This window comes from Ambystoma mexicanum, chromosome 9 (genome assembly GCF_040938575.1).
Source record: "Ambystoma mexicanum isolate Mex_15411 chromosome 9, UKY_AmexF1_1, whole genome shotgun sequence".
Taxonomy (NCBI): Eukaryota; Metazoa; Chordata; class Amphibia; order Caudata; family Ambystomatidae; genus Ambystoma; species Ambystoma mexicanum.
In genome coordinates this window covers 587,159,617-587,182,764 of record NC_090931.1, presented here as the reverse complement: position 1 = coordinate 587,182,764, position 23,148 = coordinate 587,159,617, and the positions used below count along the sequence as shown (strand labels likewise).

At 45.2% G+C, this 23,148-nt stretch overlaps 1 protein-coding gene across 1 annotated transcript in view; it reads left to right on the top strand.

The window, feature by feature from the left end:
• Positions 1 to 23,148, top strand: part of TAX1BP3 (Tax1 binding protein 3) — a 155,885-nt gene that overhangs the window by 105,820 nt on the left and 26,917 nt on the right. Inside the window, exon 2 of the mRNA XM_069615205.1 lies at positions 4,675 to 4,794. Coding sequence (XP_069471306.1) covers positions 4,675 to 4,794 — 120 coding nt within the window. The remainder of the gene's footprint in view (positions 1 to 4,674; positions 4,795 to 23,148) is intronic.

Below are 23,148 nucleotides of genomic sequence, written 5' to 3'. Positions count from 1 at the left end.
TTATGGTGCTCTCCTTCCCTGTGACGGTCAATGTTGGAGTTAAGGGTGTAGGGGGATGAGGGTCCATTTGACTATCCCTTTCATATTGCCTAGGATTGCAAGCAGGGGTAATGAACGCCCTTACGACTACCTCCTTAATAGTGCTGCATGTTTGTAGGGGATGATGTGTGCTGAACAGTCCTGTGACTAGTCCCCCTTGGGCATCCTCCTCAGTATGAGTAGTGAGGGGTCTTTAGGGGGGGGGTTGCAAGTGAATGCCCCAGCGACTATCCCTTTGGAGTCTTGTTAGATCAGGAGGAGTGGTAGTGTGAACACTCTTGGGGGCCATCCCCCATGTGACCATGGCAGTCTGTAGGGATGAGAAGGTGCATATGCAACTGCCCCCGTCTTAGTGCAGAGCCCAGTTAGGGGTGGTCTGAGATCCCCTTAATGCAACCCCTGGATCCAGAATCAACTACCTCGGGGGTAGCCTGTGCGCGTGACCTACCCCTTTGTCTGTTCTCAACGTTATTCATGGGACTTGCCCTTCACAGTACAGTGTCCAGCCATACTAACTGTAGATCATGCAGTCTAGAGCCACCTAAAATGAGTAGTTAACATTTTTGTAACCCCTACATTCCTGCTCTAACAAGAGCACGGGGCTGCGCGGAGGATGTGAACTGTGGGCAGCCACCTACTTTAGTTATTCGTTCATGTCAGACTCCGAAGCAGTGTAAGACGGGCAGAACAAATCTTGAGCATGACCTAAAAATAAACATTGGCAAAGCTAATAGTTACTGCTTTTTCAATTGCTGCATCCCACACAGCCAGCTACAAGGGCACTTAACTTGCTTTCGACTCTGTTCCATCCAGCATAGGACCATCAATAATGATAAAAGGCCCCTTGAAGTTCTTATTACCCAGGCCTGTAGACAATGTCCAATGGACAGTAGTAAACAGTGTGTTAGGATTTACACCGAAGTAAACACTAGGACTCTTCCACTCGAAATAAAGTATATTTGCAAACTGGACTACCGTAAGTATTCTTCAGGGTCTTTCTTTCTACTCCTTCTCTCCTCTAAACAAAGATCTCAACTTCGCCACGTGCACCATTTGCAACCTACCGTGATCTGCCTCCCACCCCATCTCCACTTACTGACACATGCTGGCTGGCAGGCCATGCCTAACTGGTCCCTTCAATTTCCTACTCCTTGTTGCAAAGCCGCACCCCAATACTTTGCATCACACTCTACTCTCCTTCTTGATCTTTGCAAGCCACCCCTCTCTTTGGCCTTTCTGCACCCTTCCCCCAGTGCTTCCAGCCACTCCTGTCTAATTGCCCTCTCCCCTGGAATCCTCTCTCCAGTCACCAAATCTACCCCTTCAGTGAAACTGTTAAAAACCAGACAAAAACCCAAGTTACTAGCCAATGGAGCATCTCCTAACTCGCGAGGAAATTAGCACCTTTACGAACATGCACGGAAGTGAAGACAGTTTTGTTGTTAATATAAAGTTATTTGTTATCAATCCTTTCAAAGTACATATGATCAAAATTGCGCAACGAATTGCCACATGTACATTATTACAAATGCCAATAAAAAACATAACAAGAATAAAATGGTGCATCTCCTACCCCCCTCTACCTGTCCCAAATTACCCATGGCCCTTTCCCATCCCAGAGTGGCACTCTGATCTGTAAATATGTTGATCTGTATGGGTTTCTAAAATTGCAGTCAAGAATAACTAGCCACACAGCGAGTCTACAGTTCAGTTGTCAGCATAGGTGTATACCACTATTTTTGACCTGCCTAATGGCTAAAATATTTTTCGTTCCCAATGGGTATTACTTATGTCCCAACTGGCAATAGATCAGAATCCTGCTACATTATCGGGTACTTCAAATAAACAGTCAGGTATTGTTCAAGTTTTTCTCTCGTTATTTATTTTGTCCAATTTCCCAATTTTCAGTTGGTTTCAAATTTCACAATCGGATTTTCTCATAATTCCATTTCCCATATTCACGTTTCGTCTCTCTACACGTGTTTCACCACCTTCATACAGTGGCTCATCAGGAGAGATTTCTAGAACAAGAAGTACAACACAAGTCGGCATCATATCAACAAGTCCTACATTCACAGGGTCTTCATCAGAATTTAAGTCCTTAATGACTTAAAGGTTAACTACTCACCCTAAAACAATTCCAAATTTTGTATTAAGAAGTACTTTCCCCTTCCTTATTTTTTTTATGATGTGTTTGAAATGATGGCTTCTTTCTGACACATTTCTCTCATTAGTCTTGCAAATGATTAGTGAAAAGTACCCAAAAAGAAAGAAATATAAACAGTTTGCACCATGAAGCCTTCTATTTCTCAAAGCCTGATGCAGAAAGATCTCAAAACCTCAGTTTGTCGCTTATCCTTACCATTTGATCCGAGACACGGATATAACATGGCTATGGCGCCCTTTTTTATACTAATTAACATTGTGCGCGGTCACGCGTTCTTGTGTGTTGACCGTTGCAACGTGAAACAGCCATCTTATGTATTTTGGATTGCAATTATGTTTTTTTTCTTAAAGAATTTCTTCTATGCCTAAGTTTATATATGAGGCATCATGATGGGTCATAAGGTCACTTTAACAATTTTATATGAATTTCCTAATGTTACATTGCCTTATTTCGTAATTACAAACCATTCATTTGTCGTTAGGATGTTATCTACAGACGCTGGCCATCTTTGTTATACTGAGTTCACCATTTACTGAGTTACCAAATAATGGCAGTTGAATAGCGATTGGTTGCATTGTCTTGTCATTCCTTGTTACATCATCTTGTATCAATAGAACACGACCATTTTGTAAATGTACCCCTTGCCCAAGAACATCAGTGAACCTAATTTATGCATTAAACCATGTGTATGAAGGCAGGCGCTTCTGAATGGCTATAGATTAGAGCAAGATTGGAATATGGTGCCGTTCTTGGTAGAGGCACTAGTTTACCATCGGTACCCATGCAAAGAAGTCAACGTCCATGTAAACATGCTTTTTTTTAACGCATATGAAAGGCCTGATGGCATAAAGGCTGTCTGCCCATTCCCGGCTTTGAAAGATTTGAGCAGCGCATTCATGCCTGTTCATGCCTTTCTATCATGTTACCTCTTGTCCACCAGAAGCAGCTGCTTTACTCGGCCTCTGACTGCAAGCAGTGCTCCAGATACGATTTGGGCGTGGGAGTATTTTACTCTCCTATTTTAACCGTAACCGTAACCATAACCGTAAAGATGGAAGTCCACTCCCCAATCGTAGTATTATATAAGCTAGTAAACCTGTTTTACCTGGAAAATGGAAATTATTCTAGTTATTCTGCACATTTAAAGATACCATTTCCGATCAGACAGCTATAATAGTAGTTTCTTCCTGTGGTACGTACGACGTGCACTACTGGTCCAAACAAATCCATGGAGCTGTGAGTGAATGTACGGGCACACAGTTCTGCGGGTCAGTTTTCCCTTTTTTTTGGGTAATATTTTCCTATTTTTAGGGAGTAAACGTAGCCAGTACACCCCTTATCTGTCGGGCTGTCTGCAAGTTTCACGCTTAATAACGGATTCAATTCCATGCATACCTTGATCCCTACAATTAAGCAATGCCCCCTGTGGCTGAATGGCGAAATATCACAAGCGGGTTCCATATGCCTGCCTTAGAGGTGGGCTGTTTCAGCAAAATCACCTACATTACATTTGATGCTCTGTGTCCAGCCTATTCTTTTCATGCAGCCTTTAATTAGTGCTCAGACGTCTTTTGCACCATTTCCACCCAGATAGGCAACACGCTCCCCTGTAAGAGAAATGTGAAAAGAAGGGTATGACCGTTAAAGAGATGGCGAGAAAACAGACGAAACAAAATTGTGGAGAGAGGGGAGCAGAAACGGTAGATAAAGTGATCTAGAGGGGTGGCCAGAGAAGGGGAGACTGACTGGCTATTCCTGAGGCAGCCTGATTAGCACAAAGGTCTGTCACTAAAGGGAAGGACGGTGACTAATGACTGCGGAAAAGCACTGTGAGTGGGCACTGTGATTAAAGAAAAGGGCTATGGCAAAGGGCAGTGACGACTGGTCAGGACTGATGAAGGAATTTGCCCCATTTCATCTAAGCCCTGCTCATTTGGAAAAGGAGGACTTTGACAATGAAGGACGACTGTAATGGTGGAGAAGAATTGTGACAAATGGGGGGGATGGTGGCTACAGAGAAGGACTTTGAAGGCGATCGATGTGGTAAAGGACAACTGATTATGGTGATGGACACTTTTAAAGGATTCAGGAAGGGGACATGTGGCATAAGAGGGTTTGTGCCGAAGGCTTATGACGGTTAATAATTATGAATGAGGACAATGACTAAGCAAAAGGACTACAGTATGGTGAGCGAGTGAAAGACACAAAGTAGGATGCAGCCAATTTCTGCCATTAAAGTTGCCATGCTACCCAAAGATTCTTCTTCTAAGCACCCTTTCTGCTCTCCTCCTTCTCGATAGCATTGTTTTGGTGAGTTACTGCTCAAGTACCACCGGATGTGCCAATACCAAAAAGGGGACCAATATTTATGGGCACTGGTGTTGAAAATAAATGTTAGGGGTGAGATACAATATTGGGGGGAAATTCTGTCAAAGGAGTTTTTTGACATCTTTGTATCTTTCTTCCAGCAACGTGTTGAGATCCACAAGTTACGCCAGGGGGAGAACCTGATCCTTGGTTTCAGTATTGGAGGGGGAATCGACCAGGATCCAGCTCAGAACCCCTTCTCGGAGGACAAGACTGACAAGGTGAGGCTGTATTGCCAACTTTCTGCAGGGCCCTTCCTCTTCCTCCAGAAATGTTGTGTAAAGCGAGCAGGTGGCCTGTTGCAATTTAAGGTTGCAGAGGGATTAATTAACCTGTGCTTACAAGGTTGAAACTTTGTTAGTTTCATATACTACACAAATACAGACGCTTGGGGGGCCCTAATTTCATTAATGTGTTCTTCAATAAATTGGGCAACAGCTAGATTAAGTAGTCTGTCCACCTTCGGTATCGTGCAGTTGAAACCTTGTGTCCTCTACCGAAATAATTAGCCTACAATGTCCATATTTTCTTTCTGCATTATATGGGTTGGCGGCATTTGTTTCACATGACAACCTATAACTATGTTGACATGCAGTACATGTAACGGAAGCCAATCTTTGGGACTAGTGGCTTCTCCTAGGCTCATCAGGGATCACTTCTTCTCAGCCATTGTTTCAAGGAGTGCATCCAAAGGAATTAATCAAAACGGGTGTACTTTTCAATGGGACAACATCATTCTTTAGGTAAAAGTAAAGCTATGGAGATGCTGATCTTTCATCAGCCTCTTCATGGCAGAGATCGCCAAAAGCAACTGGGCCACTGGTTGCGAAGATTGGGCTGCAACTGCTGCTGTAGAGGCTACAGCTTCATCTTCCAAGGAGGTATGCCTGAAATCTGAGGTGGAGGGCTGAGAATTCTCTCCACTCTGGTATGGGGCGCTGGAAGATTTACTATGTTCAAGAAGTTGCACTTGGCTCCCAAATGTATTCTAAGTGCAGTTTGGTCATCTGTGGAACCCACTTCACACAACCAAGCGGGGGGGGGGGGAAATGGGTTTGTCTTTTCATTTAGTTGGATACCACAGTCTAAATCTAGGCTGTTCCCACAGTCTATAACTCTAGGCTGTGGGTATCCGATCCTGACGGGGAGTGGGAAGTTGGGTCAAATCTTTCATAGAGCACTAAATACAGGGCCACTCTCCCCTCCACAGAAGAAACCCATAGTCACAACATTCAAAGGGGAAGAATGGACTCCTTTTCCCCAGCCCACACATTCGCTCTTCGAGCACCCTGATCACATGCACTCAAACTGAGTTTGACCCATGCAACCTCCTTGGAGAATGACCAATTGTTTTTCAGTGCAGCTCATAGCATTTCACATAGCAGCCACCAGGGCACTGCTGATGCATGTCTGGATGTCTGCAGTCAACCCTCCTCGAGGATGAAAGCTGCACCAGAATCCGACCATAGTGGATATTGAAAAAGGCTGGTGCAGGGAGGAAGGTAAAGGGCACGTTTGTTGATCATATAGGACTAGCTTACTGGCGATCCAAGTAGCCAGTGATCAGCACCTCTTTGCTGATCCTCTTAACCATGTTTATCTTCTGGGTATGGAGTACTTCCCGGGCCAGGTGCCTGCTTCTGGCTCGTCCTGCCAGTCATGGGCTCTAGTAATTGCTATTGAGCATTGTCAGCCCCTCCACAGTTAAGTGTTAAATGGATCTCTGACCCTTCTGGGCACTTATTTCCCAAGGTCCTTCAGCTTTGCTTCCCTGCAGCACTAAGAAATGTCTGGCAGCCAACTTTAGTTGGTCCCAGTTTGCTGCTCCTGGCCTGCTAGTCGGGGCTCAAGTCGAGGGTACTCTCATTCCCTCCTACCCACGCACTTTTTTTCAGAGGGCATCTTGATGTGCCCAGTTCTGGTGACACTACATTCAATTGGTATGTTAATGAGTCCCCCAGGACTTGACCCCTGCTGCTAGTTCATCCTCTAACCACCACACTGGCACCTGATGCTTGGGAGGTCCCCCTGTCTTACTGCATATGTTAATAGCAAGTCGCTAGCTCAGCAGCAACGTACCCGCCTTGGAAGCAAGACATAACTGAGCAACACAGGTTCGCTCCCCGGGTCCGCGCTTAGAAACCTCTGGGTATTAAGCGTGTTATAAATAACCTATCATATCATAATCTCTTTTCTCCACGCAAAATGTGGGAAACCGCTGCCACTACAGAGGTCCTTTTACCCCTGCTTGTACGTGTTTACATGTGCAGCTGGAGTAGCACCAATGCTGCGTGTATCTGTGGTACTACCACAACTGTCTGCCTGCTGGAGGAGTTCAACACAGTGTGCACCAGGCGATAAAAGAAAGGGGCGATTTCACAGGATCCTTATTTACCCATGATGCATTAGCTGCATGTTGGGTGTGGTCAACTCGGCTGACATCACCTTTGTGCCGGGCCTGCTGAGGCACCAACAAGGTGCGAGTTGACTAACTTTGCCCCTACATACTACTTTGGGGAGGGAAAGGAGGGCTGCTGCGATTGGCTAAGGGCCTTTCTTGGAAAGGAGAAGCCTAAAGGTCACTGGGGCATCCAAAATGGGCTTACAAAGCCAACATTATACAAAGCCAACATTAAAGATTTCTACAGAACCAAACTAGAATTTAACACTTCTGCAATCTTGGAATGACACCTGAACCAACCACACACATCCATTGCACCCAACGGCAGAGAGGCTTGCAGAAAGCTGTATTTCCCCACACACTGTTAAGAGGCTAGGCACTTTGCACTGGTATGCAGTCTGTCGTAGCAGGGTTCAGTTTTGTAGCCGAGACTGACCAATGCTAGTAATCGTTCACGTTTTTATTTTGTTATTGCCCCAAAAATCTTGAACTTGCGTTGTATTTATAACCTGGTGTTCCTTTAACCAAATTCCGTTTGCTCATTTTATGCACCTCCTTAGAAAGGCAGGGTGGCTCAGCCCACTGGGATTCAAATCTTTCTTAGTTTGCACACATAGTGTCAGTCAACACAAAACGCTTCTCCCTACAATAGCAGACCTTGTCACACTAGAGATCTTCCCATGATCAGATAGTCCAATACTCCAAACACTTTCATTTCTTATATTGCACAAACTAAAATTGAATCCATAATTTTATTTTGCTTTAAGGCACATTATGTCATGGCGTTTTACAAAAAGTAATGAAGTTCTGCAATAAATGAAGTGATGATTATCAATAACCGAATACAATGGAGAAACAAGAAAATTCCAAATAAAAAATTGATAGTCCAACAAACGGCAAAGGTGAACGTCGATCAACATAATGAATTATTTATTACAATCCAAATGCGGGCTACCCCTAAACCATGATCACACCATTAGTGGGAAGCAGTCTTAGAAATTCTGAAAACCAGTCATACACCCCGGAACTGCTCCAGGTAGTAATATGGCCTATATGTAAATGTAAGCAGAAGACAAGAAAACTGAAATTCAAACCCACAGTGAGCCACCATGGCAGTCCTAGGCATGGAGGCGACTCACTGGAAACACGGCTTCTTACAGGAGGTAGTCGCACTACCAGCGGCGGTCCTCGGACACGCAGCACCCAGGACCACACTGCATGGATGACTGGTAGCAGCAGAAGCCGCAGAGTTCCACGGCTGTGTTGCTGAGGAGGATCCAATGGAGGTATTCACAATCTTGTTCTGCACATACTCACTCCCAGCAGCATCATTGCTGCATGGCAGACCGCAGGAACCATCGCAAGGCAGCCACCACAGTCTGCGCTGCGAAGATGACAGACCGCTGGGCTATGGTAAAAGTAATGGGTCATAACGAGGAAGAGTTAAGATGGCCGCTGAGTCAGAAGCCTTTTGTCGGCGCTCGGCCATGCCGCTGACAACGGGCTGCTTCAACAGCTGTTGGTGGGTACTGGGGCTGGCAGTGTGGCCGGCGTTACTGCCTAGGAGAGGCAGCTGAAGCATGTGAGTGTCTCGGACAGGCAGATATGCGACCGCCATGGCTAGGCATGGCAGCGTATTCTGCACAGCACGGCTGTCGGTGCAATGCTGAGGTCGGGTGGGTACTGTGACATGGGAGTCACGGTGGCCTCTGCGCCGGAGTGCTTACATGAGGCAGGCTTGCGGCAGTGACGAGCTGGCAACTGGAGACTGATCCATCCGATGCCGGATCAAGCCCAGCTTGGAAGAGGAAGGCGGCTGCTCCTATGCTCCAGAACTAAGTGGGGACTTAGCATTAACACAGCCTGTGTTGCGGGCATGGAAGGCGGAGGTGCCAGCCCGGGGAGCAGCAGGTAGCCAGAGGTGCACACTAAGGAGTTGGCAGTGAAGCTTGGGCCAACATTTGCCTACCCACTCGAGTGTGATCTGTGCGAGTTGTGCTCTCCTTGTCCAGCTGTTGAGCCTACGTCCAGGCCTTGGTGCGAGTGGTGTATACCTTTTTGTGGGCAGAAGTGCAGCATTGGAGGGGCACACAACGCAAGGCCTCAAAGTGAAGACTCAACTGGCACCAAATGCCTAAACAGGGGGGGAAGGGTGCCTGACAAGCACGTACATAAACTAGTGGCCCACTTGAGCTCAGTTTTCACAGGGCCGTACAGAGGCAAGGGGAAAACTAAAGAAGGCAGACCAGCAGAGATGGTGATGCCATCTGGGAACCCATTGAATGCTGAGCTCAGCGCTGATAATGGAAGGGACAGAAAGCTAACCAACTAAATTGGCTCGCTCACTATCACCATGACACATGTGAGGTATTATGTGGTTAAGCGGAGCGAGAGGGCGACCGAGGGCGAAAAAGAGGGTATCGGAGCTGGAAGATGAAGGGCATGCATATGCACAAGAGCTGGCGCTTCTGCGCGGAGTTACTAGGATGAAGGAGCTCAAGCTCAATGACTTGAACGATGGGTCACAAAGGAACAATGTCAGAATATAAGTACTGCCGAAGAGCACAGAGAAAGGCAACATGAAAGTATACCTAGAAACAATACTTCCCACCCTGTTTGAAGATGGTATGCCCTGCAAAGTATACATGTTGATGGGGCTCACCGAATTCTAGCACAGACAGCCGCTGGGAGAATTTCCTTTCACCATTATGATGTAGGTGCCGAGGTACGGTGACGATCAAACATTTGGCAATTGCACAGGCCCAAGGTGAAAAGGTCTTCAATGGCAACAAATTGTACTTTTATCTGGACTACGGAGGAGACACAGAAGCACAGGTAGACGTTCTAGAAGAGCTAAGAAAACACAGTATGCACTTCTGCCACCTTCGAAACCTTGTACAGATGTAGATGGCAAGCGGCAGTTCTTCAAGCAGCAGCTCTTCGAGGATGCCAAATCAGTTGTGCACTACATTGAAACTAACCTGGGCTGCGTAGGAAGGACCGGGCAGGCAGACCGGCAGGTGGTATACATTGGTCACTAGCGGTCATAGGCATGGCAGATGATTTGTTACATATTGCTTGGTGGTTAAGGAGTAAAGTTTTGATAAGAAACTGCTTACCTCCTCAAGAGGTGCTGGCAGTGTGGTTCCTCCCATTGCTTCTAGAATGCTGTTACACTGTCACAGAACTCAGGTCACTTGGAGGTGCCTACATTCAGGGGTCAGAGGTGAGTCGTACAGTAGGATAGATTTTGATTTTCTGCGGACTGGAGATTGATTTGGAGTGCATTTGCTGGAGGCAGCAAAATACCTGGATCGGTTGTTATCTGACCATGCCCCACTGCTTATCAAGTTGGGCTGAGCTTGTGAAATGGCTCCAATACCAACATGGAGACGGAGGGCGGAGACTCAGTTGGACAAGGATAGAGAAGTTCTTTCGCAACAACACAAGCTCGGCGGGCTCCATGGGCATGATGTGGGAAGCATTTAAAGTATCAATTAGAGGGGTATGTATCTCCGCCACATCCGGTGTTAAGCAAACACTCACAAGGCAAATTGGGCAGCTGGAAACTGAAATTGGAGAAGAAGGCTGTAAACACCAGAGCACTGGAAGCAACAGTAGCTAAAAGGGAGCAGCTATATGAAGCATATGAGCGCATAGGCAAAATGGAGTACGCAACATATTTAAAGAGAATACATGATGAGGCAGATAAGCTGGCTAAAAATCTTGCTTGGCTGGCCAGTTGAAAAAAGGGAAAGGGTAATATCACTGAGAAATGGAATAAGATTGGTGATGCAGTGCGTGAGTGAAGAGGGATCCACAAGGTGTTCAAGGGATTCTACGAGGAGCTTTACACTCAACAGATTAGGCTGAATGAGGCTGAAATTGAGTTGTTCAGGGATGCCGAGTTGCCATGTTTAGCAGAGGTGGACAGGGAAGACTTGGACTGGCCCTTGGACATGGGGGAATTACAAAATGGGAAGACGCAGGGATTGATGGCATTACTGTTTAATTCTATGAAACATACCAGGAGCTGTTGATGCCCAGATTATTGGAGGTGTATTCAGAGGCATTTGAAAAGGGGATGATGCTGCCATCCATGCACAAACCTGTAATTATACTATTGTGGAGCTCCGTAGGTCACGCTTTGTGGATAGTTAAATGATGGCTAAGACTCTGGCCCGGAGGCTGGTACAGGTTATGATTATGCTGGTACACGAGGATCAGTCTGGATATGTACCTCTGAGGAATACAATGCTGAATGTGAAGCCTATGTTTCCAATTGTGGAGGAATGCTGAAGGATGAGGGGCAATGAGAAATTACAGGTCTTGATGCGCAGAAGGTCCTCAACTGTGTTAGTATGTGTTACATGTCAGGGACACTGCAGTGGCTTGGCATAGGGGAAAGCTTTGTCAGGTGGGTTCATTTGCTTTACAAGGAGCCATATGATAGTTGAGACAAATCGAGTCATTTCGAGTAGCTGGCGAGAGGGCAGAGGCACCTGACAAGCGTGTCCCTTGGTCACCGCTTCTGCTTGCATTGGTAATGGAACCTTTGGCTTGCTTGATGTGGAAAAGGTTTGGGAATAGTGGCTACAGCATTCGGGGCAAGAGCATATTGCATCGCTTTATGCAGATGACATTGGTGTATATTAGAATCTGTAAAGAATCTGCTGTGGCAGGTGCATACGATACATAAAATTAAATAAAATGTCACTAATCTAGAGGGGGACAGGAATATGCAAATGCAGCCATTACCAGTATGGAGAAATTGGATCTGCTCCATGACCAGCAGCCACACATCAGTGGCAACGTCGCTGAAAGGTGCATCAACATTGGGAACAGCTATATGAGGAGGAAGGATTTGTGAGTGTGCAGATCCTTGTTTGAAATGGAGCAGGCTGGCTTCTTGACTTATGCAAAGCATTGAGGGAAAAGTGGGAGGGGGACATAGGGCAGGCACCGGAAGAAGCAGAATGGACGAGGACAGAGGGAACATAAAAAATGTCTCCTAACATGAGGTTCAAACTTATACATTACAAATGTTTGCGACTGGTGTATATAGCATCCACTAGATTGTGCAAGATGTAGTCGGGCAAGCACCGAATGCCTTAAATGCTCACATACCAAGCGGTATGTTCTTTCACATGTGACCTGTGGTGGGAGTGTCCCCAAGTGAGGAACTTGTGGCATTGAGGTATGACTGTGTTTTCCACTTTACGGGGTGGGCATTACTGGTCCTAATAAAAAAAATGGTCTCCTGGGCATTGTACCGAGTAAAAAGAAAGCCCAACTGCTGCTGAAGTTTGTAATGCTGGAGATAAAGCTGGCTAAGAGTTGGATTGCAATGCAGTGGAAGCAATGTACCGGGTTGTCCATGAGGAGTTGGTCTAAAGATATGATTAAGCAACGGGGGAGAGGTACGTCGGATTCAAACAAGCAGAGTTCATGGAACAAGAGGGAATATACTCTGAGACGAAAACTTAGTCTCTTTGCAAATAGACACTTTTGCTTTGCGATAACCTTGAATTATCACAAGTCATCCAGTGTGTGTGCGGCTTCGCACCTATGTAGCACACACAAATCACATTCGTTGTGTCTACATCTGTGGATAGATGCAGAAAAGACCCATACAAAAACCTTGGTTACAAAAGTATTTTTTTCAGATACTTCGGAGGTATTTGCCTAGTATAGATCAATGTTGCCCATATGTTACTGACTTCACTAGGTGTTGTATACTTTTTAGGCACAATTGAAGATGTGTAGACAATTCTGAGCCGAACTTAAAATATCCGGGAAACCCATCTGGTGGTCATTATAGTAAGGTTGATTATGGGCATTGCATTCTAGATCATGATCCTATGCTCCGATGCAATTGCGCTAAACTGTGCCCTTCTAAAAAGGAAGCATGTAAATATTCCTAAGCGTCCACTGTATAAAGTGACCTGTCGATTAAAAACGAAAAATCTACACTGCAAGACACATGCATTCCAAACTTAAAGGGATCAGCCTCCCCTGGGAAAAGTGAAATGCCTCACTCGAGGCCCTGCACAATTCTTCCAAGACTTTCTGTGAACTTGATTGCAAAATTGGTGTGGGACATCACATTGCAGTGCTTGAAGTCCTCGCTCCACAACTGCCTTATGAGGTGATTGTGCTACTGGCCCCAGGCCTGGTTTTGATGTCAGCCTGATTTTAAATAATTGATCCTGCTTTTAAATAGTCTGCAAGGTCTTCTGCCCTCTTGCTGAAATTATGCAACACCTAGTAAGGGCAGTAACGTATATGGCCATGGTTTGCTAAATACAGAAGTAGCTTTTTTTTTTTGGCATTCTGTTCAAACTTTATTTCTTATTTTCAACAAGAAAGAAACATATCAAGTACAAAGCAAATGTTACCTGGATGATAGCCTGTTGGCCTAGTAACAACATAAACCTGAATCAAAGAAAACAATAACCTCGAAATGCATATTAACCGCAACACATTTAAAAACGTAGCCATGAGCAGCGGCCTGACATTCCCGAACATAACACAAGCACCCCCCCCAAAACATATCCATTAGACATGATGCAAACCCATTCTATTACACAATTCCGATCAAGATGGTTTACCCATAAAAATCATTGAAATTCCCCCATTGTTCATCATAACGTGCTTCTTTGCATTGCTTATAAAACATAGCCTTCTCATATTTAGATAGAACTTGCACATCTAAAATCCAATCCTCTACTGTTGGTTTCTTTCTAGTCTTCCAGACCTTTAATATCTGTTTAGTAGCTACTAACAGAACTTTGGCAATCTGTAAAGTAGTGAGCCAGAGACAAGGAGGTAAGTTACCCAATAGTATTTATTTATTACAGCTCACCAGAGGTTAAATGGTTGTGCACCCGGACTTCTCTTTATCCAACTAACTTCACTTAGCGTTCATCGCAACAAAACCAAAATGAAGTGTCTTCCAGGTTGCTCAAAAGACAAAACTCAAGGATTGCAATATTGCTTGTTCACAAATGAATGCCGTTCAAAATACGGAGAACACAGGAATGGCAGCATCTCTTTGTTCAAAACAGCAATATTCAGCCCTGAGCGTTTTCTCAACACTTCTGTTCAAGCTCTGCAGCCGGTGCTTGGAGCCAGCCGTTCCACACTGGTCTTGGCTAGACTTCAGTAAATAACCAAACTTCTCTTTTCCCGACGTTGGGACTCAGGCGTCTTCATCTGCTGTGCAGTCGGATTTGACCACAGGTCCGGTACGGTACACTCCAGTGAGTTTTCCTTTTTCCTCTAATGCGCCCACCGAAATGGGGTACTGTCCTCGTACCATTCCGAGTCCACTCGGTCAGCCTCCTTCCACTCCTGCAAAACGAGAGACAAGTTGAGCTGTTTTCTGATGCTTTTAACCCCGGTGAGTCTCCTCCCCAGTTATTGGCGTTAGGCGTTCCCAGCCCTGGGCTCCTTACACCTGAGGCTAATTCATCTCTTCTCAGCTTCAACTTCACGGAGTTAGCTTTGCATTTAACCCCCCGCCTGCCCGGAGCCCCCATTATATGGAAACGTGGTTTTTCGTCTTCCTTGTCTGATTTCTATTCCCATTTTCTGGCTTTTGTTTTGATTATGTATCCGTTGGGGCATTCTGGGATATGTAGTTTGTGTCTTCTCTTGTGTCTTATATTTTTATTGTCCGGTCTGATAGTTGATTGGTGGTGCATTCTGGGACATGTAGTCTGGGCTTTTACTTGTTCCCGCGTGTCTCTTAAACTTGTCATTATATGGTCTGGTGTGATCATAGCCTCATCCCCCTCCTTGTTTTTTTCCGTATTGGCCGCTATTGGTTCCTCATTACATACTCCCCCCCCCCCCCCCCCCAACTCCCCCCCAAAGACTCATGCCATTCGGGCATGTCAATGGCTCTGGATAGATAGTCTGCCACCAATTTGATATCTTCCAGGTTTGTGAACTGTTATGAAGTGGTATGGTTGTAAAGTCAAAAACCACCGTAGGACTCTATGGTTGGAGTCTTTCTGTGTTGCCAACTACTTCAGTGGAGCATGATCCGTAAAGAGGGTGAACCGCCTTCCCAGTAGGTAATACCTTAGTGTCTCTACTGCCCACTTGATTGCTAGGCATTCCTTTTCCAGATTACAGTATGGGATCTCATGTGGAAGTAGTTTCCTGCTGATGAAAGCTACAGGACATAGGTGTTGTTTGGTACCCTGTGAGAGTACTGCTCCCAATCCACATCCTGAGGCATCTGTTTGCAAATGGAACTCTTTGGAAAAATTAGGACAATACGGGTTTGGAGGAAATCATTTGTATTAACGTTTGAAAAGCTTGTTTTGCCTCAATGGAGATTTGTAGGACGGTTTGTTTTCAGAGCGTCCGTAAGGGGGGCTGCTATGGTTGAGAAATGAGGCAGGAACCTCCTGTAGTACCCCACGCACCCTAGAAAGGCTCGAATTTCTTTTCTCGTTTCCGGCATTCTCAACTTTTGGATGGCTTGAATTTTGGCTTGAATTTTGTCTATCAATGGGGTTACGATACCACCTCCAACCTCATACCTCAGATATTTTGTGGTTTGGGCAGCCAGTTTCGATTTTTTTTGGGGGGGGGGTTAATATGTAAACCGGCCTCTTTTAATGCCTGTATTACTTGGGTTAAATGTAATAAATGTTCATTCCATGTTTTACTGAAAACTATAATGTCGTCTAGATATGCAGCCGCATATCGTTCATGTGGTCTCAGTATTTTATCCATTAGTCCCTGGAAAGTAGCTGGAGCCCCATGTAGCCCAAAGGGAAAAACCGTGAATTGGAACAGGCCCTGGGGTGTGGCAAACGTAGTTTTCTCCTGGTCAGCCGGTTCGAGGGGAATCTGCCAATAACCTTTTGTCAAGTCTAGGGTACTCGGGTATGTGGCTGAACCCAGTCTTTCTATGAGCTCATCAATTCTGGGCATTGGATACGCTTCATACCTCGAAATGGCATTCAGCTGCCTAAAGTCCATACAGAACCTGGTGGAGCTCTCTGGTTTTGGCACCAAGACGACTGGAGAACACCAGGCGCTCTTGCGCTCTTTGAGGGTACAATGGTTCCTAGAGCCAGCATCTCTTCTATTTCTTTGGCGATCTCTCCTCGTTTTGCCTCTGGAATTCTGTGCGGTCTAAGACGTACCGTTTTCCCTTCCTACGTTGGTATGGCATGTGTTGCTAAATGTGTTCGACCTGGTATACCCGAAAAGGTTTGGCTAATGGGTTCAATGTATCAAACAATTCTGTTCTTTGGTTCTCATTCAATTGTTCCCCCAATTGCACACCCTGTATGCTACTAGTTTGGTTTGGAACCAATTGTTCTGGGACGGACATATCTGATAAGGATGAACACAGCACACTTTGGGTTCCTTCTTTCCACAGCTTGAGTAGGTTGATGTGGTAATTTTGATACTTGTTTTTCCGTTCGGGTTGTTCCACCTCATAGTTTACTGGTCCCAGGATTTTGGTTACCTGATATGGCCCGTGCCATTGGGCCAGCATTTTGTTAGTGTGGGTAGGCAGTAGTATCAGTACCTTGTCACCTAGCTTTAAGGACCTGGGTCTGCTTCCTTGGTCATAATACTTTTCTTGCCTTTCTTGGGCTATACCCAAGTTTTCTTAAGCATAGTCCCTCAGTTTCCCCAATTGCTCCCACAAGTCGTGAACATAGTCCGTGAGGGATGTTTCTTGTTGTTGTTCCCAATTGTCCTTCAGTAATCCCAGCACCGACTTGGGTTGTCTTCCGAATAACGGCTCAAAAGGGGAATACCCTGTGGACGATTGGGGTGTATCCCTTAGCACCATTAACACCCATGGTAAAACCCGTTCCCACCCCAGTCCATTAGGGCTGGTGGCTCTCCTTAGCATCTGTTTAATGGTCTTATTATATCTTTCCACCAAACCATCTGTCTGTGTGTGGTACACTGAGGTTTTTAGGTGATGTATACCTAGGGTTTTGCACACTTCCTTCATTACAACTGACATGACATTGCTCCCTTGGTCTGTCATGATCTCAAGGGGTATTCCCACCCTAGCAAAGAAGGGTAATAGTACATCGCACACCTGTTTAGCTGAGGTTCCTCTTAAGGGGAACGCCTCAGGGTATCTAGTGGCGTAATCCACTATTACTAGGAGGAACTTAAATCCTCGACTAGAGGGTTCTAATGGCCCTACTATGTCCATTCCTATCCTCTGAAAGGGCTCCTTGATCAGGGGCATTCGTTGCATGGGTACTCTGGCTGGTGTGTGGTTGCTCGTTTTCTGACGTATGACACACTCCTGGAAATATTTAGCTATATCTGCGTATATCCCAGGCCAGTAGAAGTTCTGTAACACCCGCTTCCCTGTCATGTTTTCTGCTAAGTGACCTCCAGTGGAATGATCGTGTGCTAGTTGAATCAGCATCTTCCTATAGGACTGGGGAACCAGCAGTTGTTCCTTTTCTTCATTTGTTCCTCGTGTCACCCTATAATATAATCAAGGAGAAACAAGGAAGTATGGAGTGGTAGCTTGGGTTTTCCTCTTTCTTTAATGCTTGTTCCCGGGCTCGTTTTAGGGTTTCGTCTAGACCTGATTCAGTCCGGAAGGATGGCAGATGATCCCCCACTCGCCAGTCTATGAGGGCAATATCCTCTTTTTTTTCCCCCCACTCTGTTTATTCTTCCTTTTCTGTTTTTTGTGAGTTTCCCCTTATATCCCTTCCTCTTATCTCTGTTTGTGAAAAAGGGGCTTCCTTTTAACCATTGATCAAACTTGGGAATGTCTGTTCCTATTAGGACAGGAGCGGGCAGGGTAGGGGTAATGGCCACTTTAACCGGTAGTTCCTTCCCCTGTAACCCTAATACCACTTCTTTTGTTGGGTACCCTTTAACATCCCCATGTACACATTTAATGTCAATAGAGCTCACCTGTCCTGGATCAGGTTCGCTCACATGTGGTTGTATGGCCGTCTGTCGACTTCCGCTATCCATCATAGCTTGTTGTGGATGTCCATCCACTGTTACCTCTATCACATATGGCAGCTTCTTCCGATTTCCATGCGGTTGGAAGTTCCCTATTTCCATGGGTTCGGTTTTATTTCTCTTGGCACAAAACCGGGCAATGTGCCCCCATTCTCCACATTCAAAGCATTGGGGCGTCTGTCCTTTCATTAGGTTGGAGACATTATTAGTTTTTAGTTCAGTTCTTGTTCTCGTCTCCGGGGCGCCTCCTCGGTTGTTACCGCGCAAGGAAGGTATATCATGGTGGTTTCTTGCTGGTATCGTTGTAACACTGCGAGGGATTCCAGCTTTTTGGTAGGCCGTGGCTACATCAATAGCTTCCAAAAGGGTCAAGTGGTGATGTTGCTTAACCCACCTCTGGATGGGCCATGGTAAGGCTTCAATAAACTGCTCAAGCATTATCTTTTCTTTTATTTGCCCCATTGTGGCTGTATTGGTCTGTAACCATTTCTCCGTTGGGTCTTGTACTCGATAAAACAGCTGCCTTGGGCTTTCGCCAGTTTTTAGTCGTGTTTCCCGGAATTGGAGCCTATATGATTTATCGTCCATTCCTAGCCTCTCCAGTACGGACTTCTTGATGTCGGCATATGGGGTGTCCCCATTAGGATTAGCCACCTGATAGGCTCCTTGCATCACTCCCGTAAGAAGGGGCACCAGAAAGAAAGACCATCGGTCTTGGGGCCATTGTGCTGCTCGAGCTATTCTTTCAAAATTTACAAAGAAAAAAGTGGGGTCGTCTCCCGCCTGGTATTTTTGAAGCACAGTCGGTGGAATGGCTGGATGTGACCTCTGTGCGCTACCGATTCCCCCAGGATCCTCAGGGCTTCCCTGCCCTGCTCTTGGGCTGCAGTTTGTACCTGTAAAGCCTATTGTAGGGCTTGTCGGTCTGCTTGGGCCTGATGACCTTGCACTTGCACTAGTTTTTGTAACTGTTGTTGCCCCTCTGCCAATGCCTTTATGACTGCCTCCATGGTAGACGTGTCTCTGCGAATCCCACCGCTGCCACCACTGTAAAGTAGTGAGCCAGAGACAAGGAGGTAAGTTACCCAATAGTATTTATTTATTACAGCTCACCAGAGGTTAAATGGTTGTGCACCCGGACTTCTCTTTATCCAACTAACTTCACTTAGCGTTCATCGCAACAAAACCAAAATGAAGTGTCTTCCAGGTTGCTCAAAAGACAAAACACAAGGATTGCAATATTGCTTGTTCACAAATGAATGCAGTACAAAATACGGAGAACACAGGAATGGCAGCCTTTCTTTGTTCAAAACAGCAATATTCAGCCCCGAGCGTTTTCTCAACACTTCCAAATGGTTCAGAGCCCTTCTGTTCAAGCTCTGCAGCCGGTGCTCGTAGCCAGCCGTTCCACACTGGTCTTGGCTGGACTTCAGTAAATAAACAAACTTCCCTTTTCCCGCCGTTGGGACTCGGGCGTCTTCATCTGCTGTGCAGTCGGATTTGACCACAGGTCCGGTACGGTACACTCCGGTGAGTTTTCCTTTTTCCTCTAATGCGCCCACCGATATGGGGTACTGTCCTCGTACCATTCCGAGTCCACTCGGTCAGCCTCCTTCCACTCCTGCAAAACGAGAGACAAGTTGAACTGTTTTCTGATGCTTTTAATCCCGGTGAGTCTCCTCCCCAGTAATTAGCGTTAGGCGTTCCCAGCCCTGGGCTCCTTACACCTAAGGCTAATTCATCTCTTCCCAGCTTCAACTTCACAGAGTTAGCTTTGCATTTAACCCCCCGCCTGCCCTGAGCCCCCTTTATATGGAAACGTGGTTTTTCGTCTTCCTTGTCTGATTTCTATTCCCATTTTTCTGGCTTCTGTTTTGATTATGTATCCGTTGGGGCATTCTGGGATATGTAGTTTGTCTTTTCTCGTGTCTTATTTGTTTTGTCCGGTGTGATAGTTGATTGGTGGTGCATTCTGGGACATGTAGTCTGGGCTTTTACTTGTTCCCGCGTGTCTCTTAAACTTGTCATTATATGGTCTGGTGTGATCATAGCCTCATCCCCCTCCTTGTTTTGTTCCGTATTGGCCGCTATTGGTTCCTCATTACACAATCCAACATGATATTGCCCAATCATATTTGCAACCATTCCTTGGTAATTGCAAAATGATTGCTAATGGATTCCGTGGATAGGTGATGCCCAAACTTGGTCAATCCTATCAACCACATCTCTCCAGAAATGTGTCACTCTTTCACAACTCCACAACATATGAAGAAAACTACCCCTCTTTCCCACAACCCCAACTGTCACCATCCACCATTCCTAAACCATACATACGGCCCGGGGTCCAATAGGTTCTACTCAATATTCTCTGATGAGTGTTACGCAGTTGTAAATCCGCTTTAGCTTTAACCGAAACTCTCCAGACCCTATCACATTCATCTTGTGTCAGTTCTCTACCCAGCTCATCCGTCCATGACGACCTCAATTTTTCCCATGAGTTCAACCACTGTACATCTGTTTGCATAATTTTCAAACTATTTGACACCTTTTGTGATCCACAGGCCAATATTTTGAGGACTTCAGGTTCCCGTGAGAGTGATGCATCCATCATCCGACTCCTTTCAGATATTAAATCCACCAATTCATTGTACCTTCGTAACTCTCTATTATGCAGTCCAAATTTCTCCACTAGTCCCTCCAAAGGAAACCACCCCTTCATTGTTCCAAACATCACTAACCTTTAAAATACCTCTAACAACCCAACTTCTCCAATTTAACGTTTCTATTATTAACCTGTAGACAAGGATTATGCCAAAGTGAGGCCTCTTCATAACAAATAATCCCTGCCCATTTCCCACAATCGGTGACGCCAATGCGTCTTTTGTAGCCAAAACTGTTTTTAAACTCCGCACCTTCCCAGGTAATGTTCCAAATTAATACAGACACTTAATGTCATACGGCAAAAACGTATGCATTTCAATATGAAGCCACCAAGGCATCTGGCTTGGATCCCCAATAAAATAGCTAGACGTCTTTTTCAATAAAAAAACGTTACTATAATTCTTAGGACCGGGTATCCAAAACCTCCATCTTTGACGCTGCGCCATAATGTACCGTGGAATTTTGGCTCTTTTCCCCTCCCCCACCCCATAAAAAGTCCTGGAATAATCTATCTATCCGTTGAAGTACTTTCTTTGTAAAATGTAAGGGCAACGACTGAATAATATACAGGACATTTGGTAATAAAAGCATTTTAATTGCATTAATTTTAGCCCATATGGACAATAGGAAATGCCCCCATTTCCTAATGTCTTTATGGATGACGGTTCTATCTACATTATAATCCACTATCTTTTTTATGTCGCGAAGTATTTTACGCTTACATTCTCCCATCTACAATTCCAGCCTACCAATTGCCCCTGCCTTGGCGAGTCTCTTAACGGAAATACTTCTGTTTTCCCCCCAATTGATCCGGTAACCTGATAACTTCCCCACTTCTTCAAAAACACCTTTCAACAATTGACCCCCCTCTGCAGGATTACTCAAAATAACTACTACATCATCCGCATAAGCTAAAACCTTAATTTCTCCATCCCCCACACACCAACCCCTAATTCCCCTATGTTGCCGAATATATGCTAACAAAGGCTCTAATACCAGATTAAATAAGGGGGACAAGGGCCAACCTTGCCATGTGCCCCTAAACAGTTGAAACGATCCTGAAAATCCATCAATCACCCATACCTTAGCCATCATCTCTGTTTGCAAAGCTTTAATAGCCTTAATAAACAAAGGCCCAAATCCCATTTTTGACAGTGTATGGTGTAAGAGCTTCCAATTTACTCTATCGAAGGCCTTCTCCGGATCTAAAAAGACAAGCAAAGCATCTTTGATCTCAATCAGAAAAACTCAATATATCTAATAATGTTCTAACATTGTCATACCCATAATGTTGTTTCATAAACCTAGACTGAGATCGTTCTATTAATCCTCCAATATACTTAGTCAGCCTAACCGTTAGGACCTTAGTAAAAATCTTAATGTCAACATTGAGCAAGGAAATTGGCCTATAGTTGCAGCACTTAGTTGCATCCTTCCCTGGTTTCGGAATCACAGTAATTATAGCTTCCCTCATTGTTGCACACAACTTCCCCCTCCTCCAGAATATAATTATACAAATTACAGTATAGGCGCCAACACCTCATCATTTTTACAACCAAAGTTTTTGTATGTTTGTATTTTCTGTGTCTACACCCAGATCTAGAGACATTGAATGTGCCTCGTGTTCCAGGTGGATCTGGGACTGCACACATGCACAAAGGACTATCGCAAGCTGAATGTTTTATTCTCAAAATGACTCCGGCATGGACATCAAGGGTAATTGTATATTGCTGACCTAGCGCAGTACCTGTGTGCTTAGATTTGCCTCTTGAAAAACGTCCCTGTAGACAGGTAGGAAAGAAACGTGTTTAGTCTGATTCTTGAGATCCGGATCACTAATTTCAGATGGTTTGGATTCATAAATGGACAATCTTTTGAGTGATGGGAAGAGTGCTCACTTGTATTTCAAAATAGGAAATGAATCAACTGACGCAGTGGTTGGTGTGAAATGGAAATGTGCCATGTTGCACTAATTGGACTGGGGTTGCATTAAAAACCTTTAGGTCTGTAGTCTTACCATGTGTGCTATTTTGTAAGTATTGCAGCATCTATGATGCTGGGGTGACTATAGTGCGAGAAGGTTATAGTAGGGATGCAGTGCGGTGTGGTGTGGTGTGGTGGGGCGGGGGTTACAGGGCTTTATTTTAATTGTAATGCTTAGAGCGCACACCTAGTTCAAGAGCAGCAGAGCACCTTCGAATAAGAGGTTGCCAGAATTGGGCTTGGCATTTTATTCAGTAGCGCAGTACTTTTGGTGGCGGGAGAGAGGGCTGTTTATTCGACCTGCAGGAATGTTTAAAGATCCACGTTTAGTGTTACGGAACTGGGGGCATTTTAAGCCTCCAAGATGATTGAGCTCCAGTTGGCGTGGAAGGAGACGGACTGCTTGCGAGTCGTCTTCGTGGGCTAGTTTTAACTCCCAACATTTGATAGTTTTGCTACGTGAGGTGCGAGAGCCTCCAGAGGTGTGTCATTTAGCCTTCTTCAAGTATGTTGGTGTTCCGTTTGAGACTGCTTTGTAGGTGAT